This window comes from Tachyglossus aculeatus, chromosome 19 (assembly GCF_015852505.1).
Source record: "Tachyglossus aculeatus isolate mTacAcu1 chromosome 19, mTacAcu1.pri, whole genome shotgun sequence".
In the NCBI taxonomy this organism is placed as follows: domain Eukaryota; kingdom Metazoa; phylum Chordata; class Mammalia; order Monotremata; family Tachyglossidae; genus Tachyglossus; species Tachyglossus aculeatus.
The window spans coordinates 12,037,881-12,051,139 of NC_052084.1; the positions used below are offsets into that span (position 1 = coordinate 12,037,881).

General features: G+C 44.6%; 1 protein-coding gene across 1 annotated transcript in view; it reads right to left on the reverse strand.

Annotated features, from left to right (window-relative positions):
• The window catches only part of SMYD2 (SET and MYND domain containing 2), a 48,663-nt gene extending 43,521 nt beyond the window's left edge, over positions 1-5,142 (reverse strand). Inside the window, exons 1-2 of the mRNA XM_038760850.1 lie at positions 5,088-5,142; positions 2,110-2,479 (exon numbers count right to left, since the gene is read on the reverse strand). Coding sequence (XP_038616778.1) covers positions 2,110-2,479; positions 5,088-5,142 — 425 coding nt within the window. The remainder of the gene's footprint in view (positions 1-2,109; positions 2,480-5,087) is intronic.
• Between the last annotated feature and the right edge of the window lie 8,117 nt (positions 5,143-13,259).

Here is a 13,259-nt window from a genome sequence, read left to right on the forward strand (position 1 = left end):
CTCACAGTCTCGCTGAATAAATGCCATCATTATTATTATTATTAGGGACCATCTCTATATGTTGCCAGCTTGTACTTCCCAAGTGCTTAGTACAGTGCTTTGCACACAGTAAGCGCTCACAAAATTTGAATATGAAAAGTTGGTGATAACGCAGCTTACAGGTTTGGGCAAGGTAAATCATCCTACCAATGCATGTCTCTAAATACTGTAAAAGGATTCTCCTAAATTATTTGAAATGGATTTTCCTTAGAGATGCAGAAAAAATATCAATTTACAATTTGAGAAGTTCCTTTAAAACACAGTTATAGTACTCCTTGGTGACTAGGAAAGTTAGTTGCCTGGTTCTGCAATAATGGGAAGCATCTCCCCCTTCTAGACTGTGAGCCCATTGTTCGGTAGGGACCGTCTCTATATGTTGCCAACTTGTACTTCCCAAGCGCTTAGTACATTCATTCATTCATTCATATTTATTGAGCGCTTACTGTGTGCAGACCACTATACTAAGCGCTTGGAAAGTCCAAGTTCGCAACATATAGAGACGGTCCCTACCCAATAGCGGACTCACAGTCTATAAGGGGGAGACAGACAACAACAATAATAATAATAATAATGATGGCATTTATTAAGCGCTTACTATGTGCAAAGCACTGTTCTAAGCGCTGGAGGGGTTACAAGGTGATCAGGTTGTCCCACGTGGGGCTCACAGTCTTAACCCCCATTTTACAGATGAGGTTACTGAGGCACAGAGAAGTGAAGTGACTTGCCCAAAGTCACATAGCTGACCATTGGCAGAGCTGAGATTTGAACCCATGAACTCTGACTCCAAAGCCCGGTCCCTACCCAACAACGGGCTCACGGTCTAGAAGGGGGAGACAAGACAACAAAACAAAACATATTAACAAAATAAAATAAATGGAATAAGTATGTACAAGTAAAATACAGTAATATAATAATGATGATGATGGTATTTGTTAAGCGCTTACTATGTGCAAAGCACTGTTCTAAGCACTGGGGAGGTTACAAGGTGATCAGTTTGCCCCACGTGGGGCTCACAGTCTTAATCCCCATTTTACAGATGAGGTCACTGGGGCCCAGAGGAAGTACGTGACTTGCCCAAAGTCACACAGCTGACAAGTGGCGGAGCCGGGTTTTGAACTGATGACCTCTGACTCCAAAGCCCGGGCTCTTTCCACTGAGCCACTATGCTTCAATATGTACAAACATGTATATATATGTTTGCGTATATATATATTTGTATATATATATATTTGTACATATATGTTTGTACATGCATACATATATGCACAAACATATATACACAAACATGTTTGTATATATATGTTTGTATATATATGTTTGTACATATATATACGCTTGTACATGCATACATATATGCACAAACATATATACACAAACATATATATGTTTGTGTATGTTTGTATATATATGTTTGTACATATATATGTTTGTATCATATATATATATGTTTGTATATATATATTTGTGTATATGTTTGTGTATATATGTTTGTACATATATACATATATGTACATATATATACATGTAAATATATATTTATATAGTATATATATGTACATATATGTATATATGTTTGTACATATATACATATATGTACATATATATACATGTAAATATATATATATTTATATAGTATATATATAAAGGTGCTGTGGGGAGGGGAAGGAGGTAAGGCGGGGGGGGGGATGGGGAGGGGGAGTACAGTGCACACAGTAAGCGCTCAATAAATACGACAGAGTGAATCGTCTTCAATTTTAATCTCCCTTTTAGACTGTGAGCCCACTGTTGGGGAGGGACCGTCTCTATATGCTGCCAACTTGTACTTCCCAAGCGCTTAGTCCAGTGCTCTGCACACAGTAAGCGCTCAACAATTACGATTGATTGATTGATTGAAGATCTCCCCCCGCCCTCCCCCCAAGCCGGCGGCGCTAGGACCCGGCCGGGCCGTTCCCTGCCCGGGGGCACGGGGGGCACGGGGGGCACGGGGGGCACGGGGGGCACGAGGGGCGCGACGCCCCCTCCCCTCCCCTCCCCTCCGCTGGGCTCCGGTCGGCGTGGTGGTCGGGCTACCTGGCGAAGCAGTAGTCGCAGTGGTTGCCCCTCTCGTTGACCGTGAGCACGTAGGTGTAGGCCGGGCAGGAGAACAGCAGGTCCCCGAGTCGGAAGGGCCGCTCGGCCCGCAGCCCCCGCCCTTTGCCCGGGCTCCGGAACCGCTCCAGACCCGGGCTCGGCCCCGGCCCCGGCCCCGGCCCCGGGCTCGGCCCGCCCGCGCCCTCCGCCTTCATCCGCGCCGCCGCCGCCGATCGGGGGCAGGGGGGCCCGGGGCGGCCCAGGTCTCTGTGCCCTCTCGCCCTTGGTTGGCAGGCGGGCAGGCGGGCGGGCAGGCGGGCGGGCAGGAGCAGCGTGGCGCCGAGCGGCGTCCGTCCGGAAAGAAACCCGACTTACAAGGAAACAGAGCCCGCTAGCCCCGGGGCGAGCACGGCAGGAACCCGCCTGGTCCTAATGCCCACCCGGGGAGCCCGGCCCAGCGGCCTGCTCTTAATAATAGTGGCATTTGTTAAGCGCTTACTATGTGCGAAGCACCGTTCTAAACGCTGGGGAGGTTCCAATCAATCAATCAATCGTATTTGTTGAGCGCTTACTATGTGCAAAGCGCTGTTCGAAGCGCCGGGGAGGTTACAATCAATCAATCAATCAATTAATCGTATTTGGTGAGCGCTTACTGTGTGCAAAGCGCTGTTCTAAGCGCTGGGGAGGTTGCAATCAATCAATCGTATTTGTTGAGCGCTTACTATGTGCAAAGCGCTGTTCGAAGCGCCGGGGAGGTTACAATCAATCAATCGATAAGTCGTATTTGTTGAGCGCTTACTATGTGCAAAGCGCCGTTCTAAGCGCTGGGGAGGTTACAATCAATCAATCAATCAATCGTATTTGTTGAGCGCTTACTATGCGCAAAGCGCTGTTCGAAGCGCCGGGGAGGTTACAATCAATCAATCGATAAGTCGTATTTGTTGAGCGCTTACTATGTGCAAAGCGCTGTTCGAAGCGCCGGGGAGGTTACAATCAATCAATCAATCAATCGTATTTGTTGAGCGCTTACTATGCGCAAAGCGCCGTTCGAAGCGCTGGGGAGGTTACAATCAATCAAAAAATCAATCGTATTTGTTGAGCGCTTACTATGTGCAAAGCGCCGTTCTAAGCGCTGGGGAGGTTACAATCAGTCAATCGCATTTGTTGAGCGCTTACTATGTGCTAAGCGCTGGGGAGGTTACAATCAAAAAATCAATCAATCGTATTTGAGCGCTTACTATGTGCAAAGCGCCGTTCTAAGCGCTGGGGAGGTTACAATCAATCAATCAATCGATAAATCGTACTTGCTGAGCGCTTACTATGCGCAAAGCGCTGTTCTAAGCGCTGGGGAGCTTACAATCAATCAATCGAATTTGTTGAGCGCTTACTATGTGCAAAGCGCCGTTCTAAGCGCTGGGGAGGTTACAATCAATCAAAAAATCAATCGTATTTGTTGAGCGCTTACTATGTGCAAAGCGCTGTTCTAAGTGCTGGGGAGGTTACAATCAATCAATCAATCGATAAATCGTATTTTTTGAGCACTTACTATGTGCAAAGCGCCGTTCTAAGCGCTGGGGAGGTTACAATCAATCAATCAATCGTATTTGTTGAGCGCTTACTATGTGCAAAGCGCTGTTCTAATTGCTGGAGAGGTTACAATCAATCAATAAATCATACTTGTTGAGCGCTTACTATGTGCAAAGCGCTGTTCTAAGCGCTGGGGAGGTTACAGTCAATCAGTCGTATTTGTTGAGCACTTACTGTGTGCAGAGTACTGTACTAAGCGCTTGGGAAGTACAAGCTGGCAACATATGGAGACAGTCCCTACCCAACATTGGGCTCACAGTCTAGAAGGGGGAGACAGAGAACGAAACCAAACATACTAACAAAATAAAATAAATAGAATAGATATGTACTAGTAAAATAGAGTAATAAATATGTACAAACATATATACAGGTGCTGTGGGGAAGGTTACAAGGTGATCAGGTTGTCCCCCAGGGGGCTTACAGTCTTAATCCCCATTTTACAGATGAGGGAACTGAGGCCCAGAGAAGTGAAGTATGACTTTTAGACTGTGAGCCCAATGTTGGGTAGGGACTGTCTCTATATGTTGCCAATTTGTACTTCCCAAGCGCTTAGTACAGTGCTCTGCACATAGTAAGTGCTCAATAAATATGATTGATTGATTGATTGAAGTGACTTGCCCAAAGTCACACAGCTGACAAGTGGCGGAGCCGGGATTTGAATCCATGACCTCTGACTCCAAAGCCCGTGCGCTTTCCACTGAGCCACGCTGCTTCTCTGCTCGTGCTCTTCCCTCCAACAGCCGCCCGCTCCCCCCATGCCTGACCTACCCCCAACTTATTCATTCCATCGTATTTATTGAGCGCTTACTGTGTGCAGAGCACTGGACTAAGCGCTTGGGAAGGACAAGTCGGCAACATAGAGAGACGGTCCCTACTCAACAACGGGCTCACGGTCTAGAAGGCTTGGCTCATTGGAAAGGGCTTAGAACAGTGCTTAGAACAGTGCTTTGCACATAGTAAGCGCTTAAAAATGCCATTATTATTATTAGAGCACGGGCTTTGGAGTCAGAGGTCATGGGTTCAAATCCCGCCTCCGCCAATTGTCATCTGTGTGACTTTGGGCAAATCACTTCACTTCTCTGGGCCTCAGTTACCTCATCTGTAAAATGGGGATTTAGACTGGGAGCCCCACGTGGGACAACCTGATTACCTTGTAACCTCTCCAGCGCTTAGAACAGTGCTTTGCACATGGCGCTTAATAAATGCTATCATTATTAGAAGGGGGGCTCACAGTCTAGAAGGGGATTGTTTTTAGAATTAAAAAAACCTGGTACTGAATAGTACTCGGAATTGGACATTATTTCATAACTTGTGCCCGAGCTTCCCCTTTACCCACCCTGACTCCCCCCGTGCCCGAGCTGGCTCCCCCCATGCCCGAGCTGCCCCCTCACCAACCCTGACTCCCTCCGTGCTCGAGCTGGCCCGACCCCGCCCACCCGCCACCATGCCCGACATAATGATGATGGTATTTGTTAAGCGCTTACTACGTGCAAATCACTGTTCTAAGTGCTGGAGGGGGTTACAAGGTGATCAGGTTGTCCCATGTGGGGCTCACAGTCTTAATCCCCATTTTACAGATGAGGTAACTGAGGCACAGAGAAGTGAAGTGACTTGCCCAAGGTCCCACAGCTGACAATTGGTGGAGCCGGGATTGGAACCCTCTGACATCTCCCCAAGCCTGCCCGTTCTCGGCTTTCCGATTTACAACCTCCACTCTAGAAAAAAAGGCGGATGGAAAGAGTACGTGAGGGAGTCAGGAAATCTGGGTTCTATTCCTGGCCCCTTCCATTTGCCTGTTATCTGGCCCTAGGCAAAAAGTTACTTCATTGATCTGTGCCTCAGTTTCCTCTTCTAGAAAATGGACATTTGATACCTCTTCTCCCTCTACCTTAGACTGTCGATCACGTGGGGATCAGAGGTTGACTGATCTGATTCTTCTGAATCTATCCCAGCACCTCGCACATAATAAACACTTAAAACCGTGATGGTTATTACGTTATTACATTCAGTCCTCTGGAAAAGGGCCTGAAAGGTCATTTGGTCCAACCCTCTACTTCCAGACAACCCCAAAACTGACTCCAACATCCCTTGGAGGATGCTGCGTTTTATCAGATCTCTAAATCTCTGACCAATGCAGAGATCAAGAATTAAAGGTTGATGAAAAGGTTTGATGTCAGAAGCAAAAGATTGAAAAAAAAAGAGTTAATAGGTCATCACTCCTTTGAAGGGTTGAACGGAAGAGAGTATAAGATCATTTGCATAGCCCCTGCCAGCCTTTGCTAAGTATTGAAGATGTGTGATGAGTTCTTGGTATAGTGTTTTGCACAAAATAAGTGCTCAGCACTTAGAACAGTGCTTTGCACATAGTAAGCGCTTAACAAATGCCATCATTATTATTATTATTATAGATTGAGGACTCAGTGTAACTGGAGCACAATAAGCCAGAGTGCAGAATGTCTTATGTGCTTAGTACAGTGCTCTGCCCAGAGGAAGTGCTCAGTAAATACTATTGTCTTCCCCCAGGGCTCCTGAATCGGGGACACTGTGTATGGCCGGAGTACAGACCTTGGAAACCAGGACAGCGGGGTCTCATACCCAGTTCTACTGCAGAGCCAGCCTGGATTGTGACCCTGGGCAAGGCTATATGCCTTCCTTGGCCTAATGGAATGTGGGAATTCTTACAACCAACCACTCCCAGAGGTTAAATCATTTAGGGTCCTGAAGCTTCATTGGTACAGGTAAGATGCTGACATTTTCCTTTTATTAAGAAGACTATAATAATGAGTCTCATCAGTTACAGCAGAGTTTGAGAAATTGCTGTTGGGAAGGGCTGTTTCTCTGGAATAAGCAAGGAACACAAGCATTGTTGATTGACCGTTTGATTCCTGGTAGTCCCAAAATCAACTAGTTCCAACCAAACTTTTGAATTGTGGTGAGGACTGGCCTGTCTCAGGGACTCTGCCCCCAATAATGGTGGATCCTAAGGATCTGGGAGGCCCCCCAGAATGCTATCAGTTCCCAGGGTCCTAGGGAAGATGATTGGTTTTGTCCCCATCCCTTCAAATGCTTAGTAATAGTAATTTAAAAAAGGAGTAATGGTGATGGTGCTTATTAGATAAAACATAAAGTCACTGGCCAAAACAGGGCTTACAGTGTAAGAGGAAGGGAGAACGGGTATCTTGCCATCATTTTACAGATGAGGAAAGTGAGGCCCAGGAAGATCGCACAGCAGGCAAGTAGTGGGGCTGGGATTAGCACTTCTGTCTCCTGAGTCCCAGTCCTGTGCTCTTGTACTAGGCCCCGCTGCCCAGATCAATTTTATGTGATGCAGGGGAACCATTTTAATTTGGGAAGCCCCAAGGACCATGAAACAGTAATCTGAGTCCCCCAGGGAAGCACAGACCCAGCCTTCTTTCCTTAGGGTCCCGAAGTCAGAGATAAAGACATCTTATCTCCTGGGGGAAGGTGTATGGATCTTGGAAAGCCGGTGCTTAAGAATCAAACAGAGAAAAGCCTGCAGTGAGATGACAATTCAGCATGTTGAAAGAAATAATGAAACAGAGACACAAAACACAAGAAGCCCTTTCCTCCCTTTGAATAAGAGAGGAAGCAGGAGGCCTGTGGAGGATACACTGAGTGGTTCTGAGTTAAGTGGAAAGGGCGAGAAGGAGCACATGTTTCCACCTAGCTGTGGTTAGGGGTGAACTGACCCTCTCTATGTACAAGAGATTGATGTTCACCCCTGGCAATATGCAGGGCCCCTTAAAGTCATGCCTGGGAAAGGGGCAGTTGGCTGCTATTTTGCTGTGAAACTTTGTGAATCTTGACTGTATGCCTTCCTCGGATGCCTTGTGTGGGAAGCACCAGCAGTCCTGGGGATCATCCCAAAACCCCAGGAAAGTGCACAGACCTGAGAGTCAGGAGATGCGGGTTCTAATCCTGGCTCTGCCCCTTGCCGGCTGAGTGACCTTGGGCAAATCACTTGACTTCTCTGTGCCTCAGTTTCCTCAACTGTAAAATGGGTATTAAATCCCTGTCCTTCTCCCTTGGACTGTGAGCCCCATGTGAAACAGGGATTGTGTCTGATCTAATTATAGTGTATCTATATACACTATAGATAGGTGGCTAGATAGTGCTCAACACTTAGTAAGCACTTAACAAATGTCTTTATTAATATGTAGAAATACCCACAGGGGTATTTGCCCCTCAAAGGAGTCTCCAAGGCCCCATGTAAGAAACATTTGGCCGTTTCTGTAGTGTAATTTAAGTTCGTGAATTTGTTTGTGCCTTGCCTCCTCCAGATATCTGCAAGTGTTTGGGACAGCCTGGGGATTCTAGAGTACATACTCCCTTGGGCTATATTGGATTGAAGCCAAACCTAGCTGGGCGGAGGGAAGATCGGATACCCTCTCCTGGTTTTCACCTACCTCTGCTCACTCCTCAGCTCCCTTTGCTGCTCGATTTCTGCCCCTGCCCCCTTTAAGTGAGGTTGTTCCTCAAGCCTCTGTCCTGTGACCTCTAGTCTTCTCACTCTAGTCTCACTCTCTCAGGGAGCTCTTCAGCTCTCATCATTTTAAGTACCACCTCTGTGTGGAGAGTTCTCAGACCTGCATCTCCAGCCACTCCATTTTGCCTAGTTCCAGGCCAAGAATAAACTCTGGCAGGAACCTGGGCAGGACTATGATATCCAACACACATGGTCAAACTAGAACAGGCCCAGTTGGATTGTTGCAGGGCAAAATGCAGACCTCTTCCCTCCGCCCCACCCCGCTTCTCCTGCCCTAGCTCTCCCCAACCCTTCTGCCTTGCTTTCAGGCAGAAGGAGAGGTTGTACAGCAACAGGTGCCTCCACATATGCATGGTGCAATCACAAATACAGAATTTTCCCAGAAGCCCATGCCTAAACAGGGCATGTGCAACACGATCTCTGGACCAGACAGGGGTGGCAGGTCCCGGGATTTATCTGGAGCCAGAGAGGGCCTTCCCAGGCCCATCTGGGTTGAGCCAGGCTTGGCTGCGTCAAAGCTTTCAGCCTAAGCAGGTCCTAGGGCCTGTTTCTCCTCTTTTCTTTGTCACTCCCAGTCGAGTATAGAGCTCTGTTCACAGCAGGATCCTCAATAAATAGCAGAGGCTGATGAACACTTTATTCAGGGTTCCACATCCTTGGTATTAAAGCATCAAAGATACATTTCAGACAATCATATCAAGCAAAAAATGCTCCCACGGCCCTCCCCAGAACTGGGGAAGATTCCTCCCATTCAGTAGTTCGGAGGGATGTCAGATAGGTATTAAAGAAAGTATTTCCGGCAAAAGGGAAATATCTAAAACCCGTCAGAACTACCTCTGTGTTGTACTCTACCCAGCCCTCCTGCCTCATTACAAGTTTGAAGAGAACATGCTAAGCTAATGCTACAGTTGTTTTCATTTTGTTATATTGTACTCTCCCAAGCTCTTAGTATGGTGCAGTGCACACAGGAAGTGCTCAATAAATGCTATCACTTGACTGATTTCATGACATTGCTGTGAGACCCTGCTCATCTACCGCCTATGTACTTTTTTACTGGGACTCATGTATACAAACTTTATTAAGGCTCCTGTGAAGGGCTTGGAATAGATTGGCAGGAAACCAACAAGTTGGTGAGAGTAGAAAGCAGGGGCAGTGCTGGACTAAACCCAGACTAAATCTATTTAGACAGGTTTCTCCAAGGGCAATAGCAAGAAGTAAACTCAGACTTCAAGGGTGTTGGCAGTCAGCAAACCTGAGCAGAGGGAACATTTTGTCTACTGAGCAGAAACATCAGCTCAAAAAGGCAGACCACACTAATCCCGGCTGCGCCACTTGTCTGCTGTGGGACCTTAACTTCTCTTTGCCTCAGGTACCTCTTCTGTAAAATGGAGATTAAGATTGTGAATCCCATTTGGGGCATGGATTATGCCCAACCTGATTATCTTGTATCTACCCTAGTGCATAGTACAATGCCTGGCACATAGTAAGCACTTAACAAATACCATAAAAAAGAGTTTGAAACCAAAAACCTGAATGAAATGAATTATGATAGTAGTAGAAGCAGTACTTGTATTTTTCAAAGACCTTCTGAGAGAAGTGAACTGTAGTGGCTGCTTGGGAAATAAAACTGAAAAATAAGGCAGATTCTGGTCCCACCTTAAGATACCTTGGCATCGTATTCACCAGCCACATTATCATTACAGAAACAATGTTGCCTGGTGAAAAGAACACAGGCCTGGGAGTCAGAGGACCTGGCCTTGAATTCCAGCTCTGCCACTTGCCTGCTCTGTGACTTTGGGCATGTCACAACTTCTCCATGCCTCATTTTTCACATCTGTACAGTGCTGGTTCAATATCTGTTCTCCTTCCTAATTAGACCTCGAACCCCTTGTAGGACAGGGACTGTGTCTGACCTGATTACCTGGTATCTACCCTAGTGCGTAGTACAGTGCTTGGCACAAAGTAAGTGCTTACAAAATGTCACAATCATTATTATTATTACTAGTAGTAGCAGTAATTATAATAAACAATAATATTTCTCAAAAATATATTGGCTGTTGTGCTAGAGGTCTTCAAGAAACAGATTCTCTATCCTTGTTGCAATGCCACAGGCACTGTCGAACTAACAAATATTACCTAAAATAGTGCAATAAAATGCTATTTTCCCTTTGCCCTGGTGGGCTTTTTTAATGGCACCTACAGTGTTGTAGCGTTAGTGAATTAGTGAATTAGAAGAATTAGAAGAATTAGTGAATATGTGAAATAGTTTGCAAGGAAAGTGATATTAAAAATGATTATATCTTCACCACCCCTAGAAATGTAATGTAGGATCTAAAATTCCCTGCCTCTCTTTTCGTACTTACATTAGAACTCACCAATGTAACATTTTTGATAAGTCAAAGTGCATTATTCAAAGTTGTGCAAATTCTCTTCTAGTCTCTAGTTGGCAAAATTAAGTTCAGAAATTCGTTGGGATATTTAATTAACATTTGGAAGTTTTAGCTACAGAAGATCAAAATTCTTGCTGAGTTTTCAGTTTTGCTATTTACCTATTTTGACTAATTATAGAGAATAACAGTGGTTTACAAATTATGTAGTGTTTTGCACACATACCAAACAAATCCATACACTAAACTGGGTGTAGACATTGTGTATAGCATTAGTAAAAGTGAGTTATGTGCACCAGAGAATGTTTGCAACACAGATTAGATTAGGGAATGAGAGAGAAGTGGGGAAGGAACCAGGAATTTGTAAGTCAAGGGAAAGTACGAGTGAAGAAGTGAATTTGTTGGAACAAAGACTGAATCCTCCACATATACTCTGATTTGTACTCAGAAGTCCTAATTTTTTTATGAATTTTGAAACCTAGATAAATGGTAAATTGAGTTTTTATTTCTAGACTACTTCAAAGAGGACATGAAATTTTAGGAAGCCGTAAGAAGAAGATTAAAACTGTTTAGTCCCTATTGGCTTCTGGATTATTCCAGGCAAAATAAGATTTAATGAAGGAAGCCTCTGTGACAAGAGAGGGTCAAGAAGATGGAGAGAAGTCAGTAGAAGTAGACAGTGGCGAACCATCTAAGAGGTAATAGGGAGACAAAGAGAGATGGTTCACTGGATTAAAAAGGAAACCAAAAAACAATGAAGAGCCCCAAGTGGGAAAATACTTTTGGAATTCATCAGCAAAGTTGAGGGAACAAATGCAGTCACCCAGGAAAAAAGAGTTCACTTAGAGGAGGAAGGCATCAAAAGAAAGAAAAGAAGAGACTGCCCAAAGCAACAGTGAGGAAAGTAAAAGGAGAATTAGGAAAGGCGAGGCTTATGGAAGAGGAGGAAATGAGAGGTTGGCTATATCAAAGGCAATAGATAGATGAAAGAGGATGAGGACAGAGAAGAGACCATTACACATGGCCGGAGGAGGTCATTAATGGCTTAAACGTTCTGAAGTGGGCAAAGCCACTTTGCTGGGAGGTCACAGAAGAAACCAGAGGAGTCATTTTTAAGGATCTTGGATCATAATAGTTCACTGGGGGTTATTTTTTGTTAAAACAAACTTTCAAATGCTGTAAAACCTACTGATATTTTGTAAAAGCGCTGAGAAATGAAAATCCTTTAAGTAGGAAAGATTTGATCAGATTTCGTGGTGCTTATAACTGCTCTAAAAACAAGGAAATGGTCATTTTCCCCCAAGCTACTCCCTAGGCTGCAAATGCATTACATAGGGACCTTATTATCAAAATGTGGGTCTTCTGAATCACTCAGCCTTACTTGCTATCTAGGGAGACATCTAATGCCGTTTTAACCATAAACTATTTGGTGTTTTAGTCATGAAAGGAAAAAATATGAAAGGATAAGAAGAGTAGATTTAAGGAAGTCAAAGAACAAAATGCTCTCTTTTATCACTGAATTTCTTAAAATTAAGTTCCTAAGACCCAAGCCGCTTGACTTTCACATACAACCTTGGTACCGCTCTGTGAAAACTGTTTCAGAAGAACTAATGTGTTTTTCCGAACAATGTCTCTCAAAATCATCCAACATCCACTGTTATTAGCCAAATTGAACTGCCGTGAGGGCCTTACTAAAGCACATAGGAAGTCTTTTCATGGGACAGCTCATGAGCTGATAGCTTTGTCAGTCAGGTACTTGTAACTTTAAAAATCAGATACTAAGTCTGAAGGAGTAAATTGTCAGGAGATCAAATAGTCTGAGTCCATTCCCCTGCATGAAAACTCCAAAAGCCAATCTGGAAAGATGACTGTCTGTCCTAGTCTTTGGCTTGACCAAAGAACAATTCCTCAACTTCCTGTGGCAACAATTCTTGCTTTCCAAACTCATGTCCTTCCCTCTACTGGCAATTCAAGCCTGGGAGTGATGGAGTCATAGGTAGAGTAGCTCAGAGCCTTCACCAAAAAGGCTGAAGATCTAAGCCACCCCAAGCAGCATCACCACCAAGGACATCTATTGACCATCTGCTTTGGAAAAGCTTTGAACTGGGAAAGTGTAATACCTTGCTCTGCACAGAGGAGACGCTTGATCAATATCGCTATTGAATGCAAGTGCTAAAACTTATGATTTAGGATTGCCTAGAGGGTATAAATATGTTCTCATTATTAAAGGGATATACAGTACGTAGGTAATTGAAGCGAATGGCAGACCAGTGAGGTAGAGGGTAATGGGGAGATCTGGGAAGGATTCATGTAAGAGATGAGCATGAAAGGAGAGGAGGAGTGTAGCTTGCTAATCAGGAGTTGAAGGAGCTCAGAGGCTGGGAACTATGTATAAGGGAGAGGGAGCTGTTAACCAGGGCACATGGCTGCCCTTCCTTTTGAGTGTCTGGAAAGAGGAGTTGCAAAATGATTTTTTTTGCCTTTATTGCATAAAAATGATTATTGTATATCTTTGAGGGAAGTAGAAAAATGAAATCATGGTAGCCAGATGTAAGTAAAAGCATTATAGGACCCATTGTTTGGAGTTATTTCTTTGGACCCAGAGTTAGAGAATTGCCATTAAATACAATAGTTGTAGTAACAGAATTTATTGAGCACCCTCTGGGTGT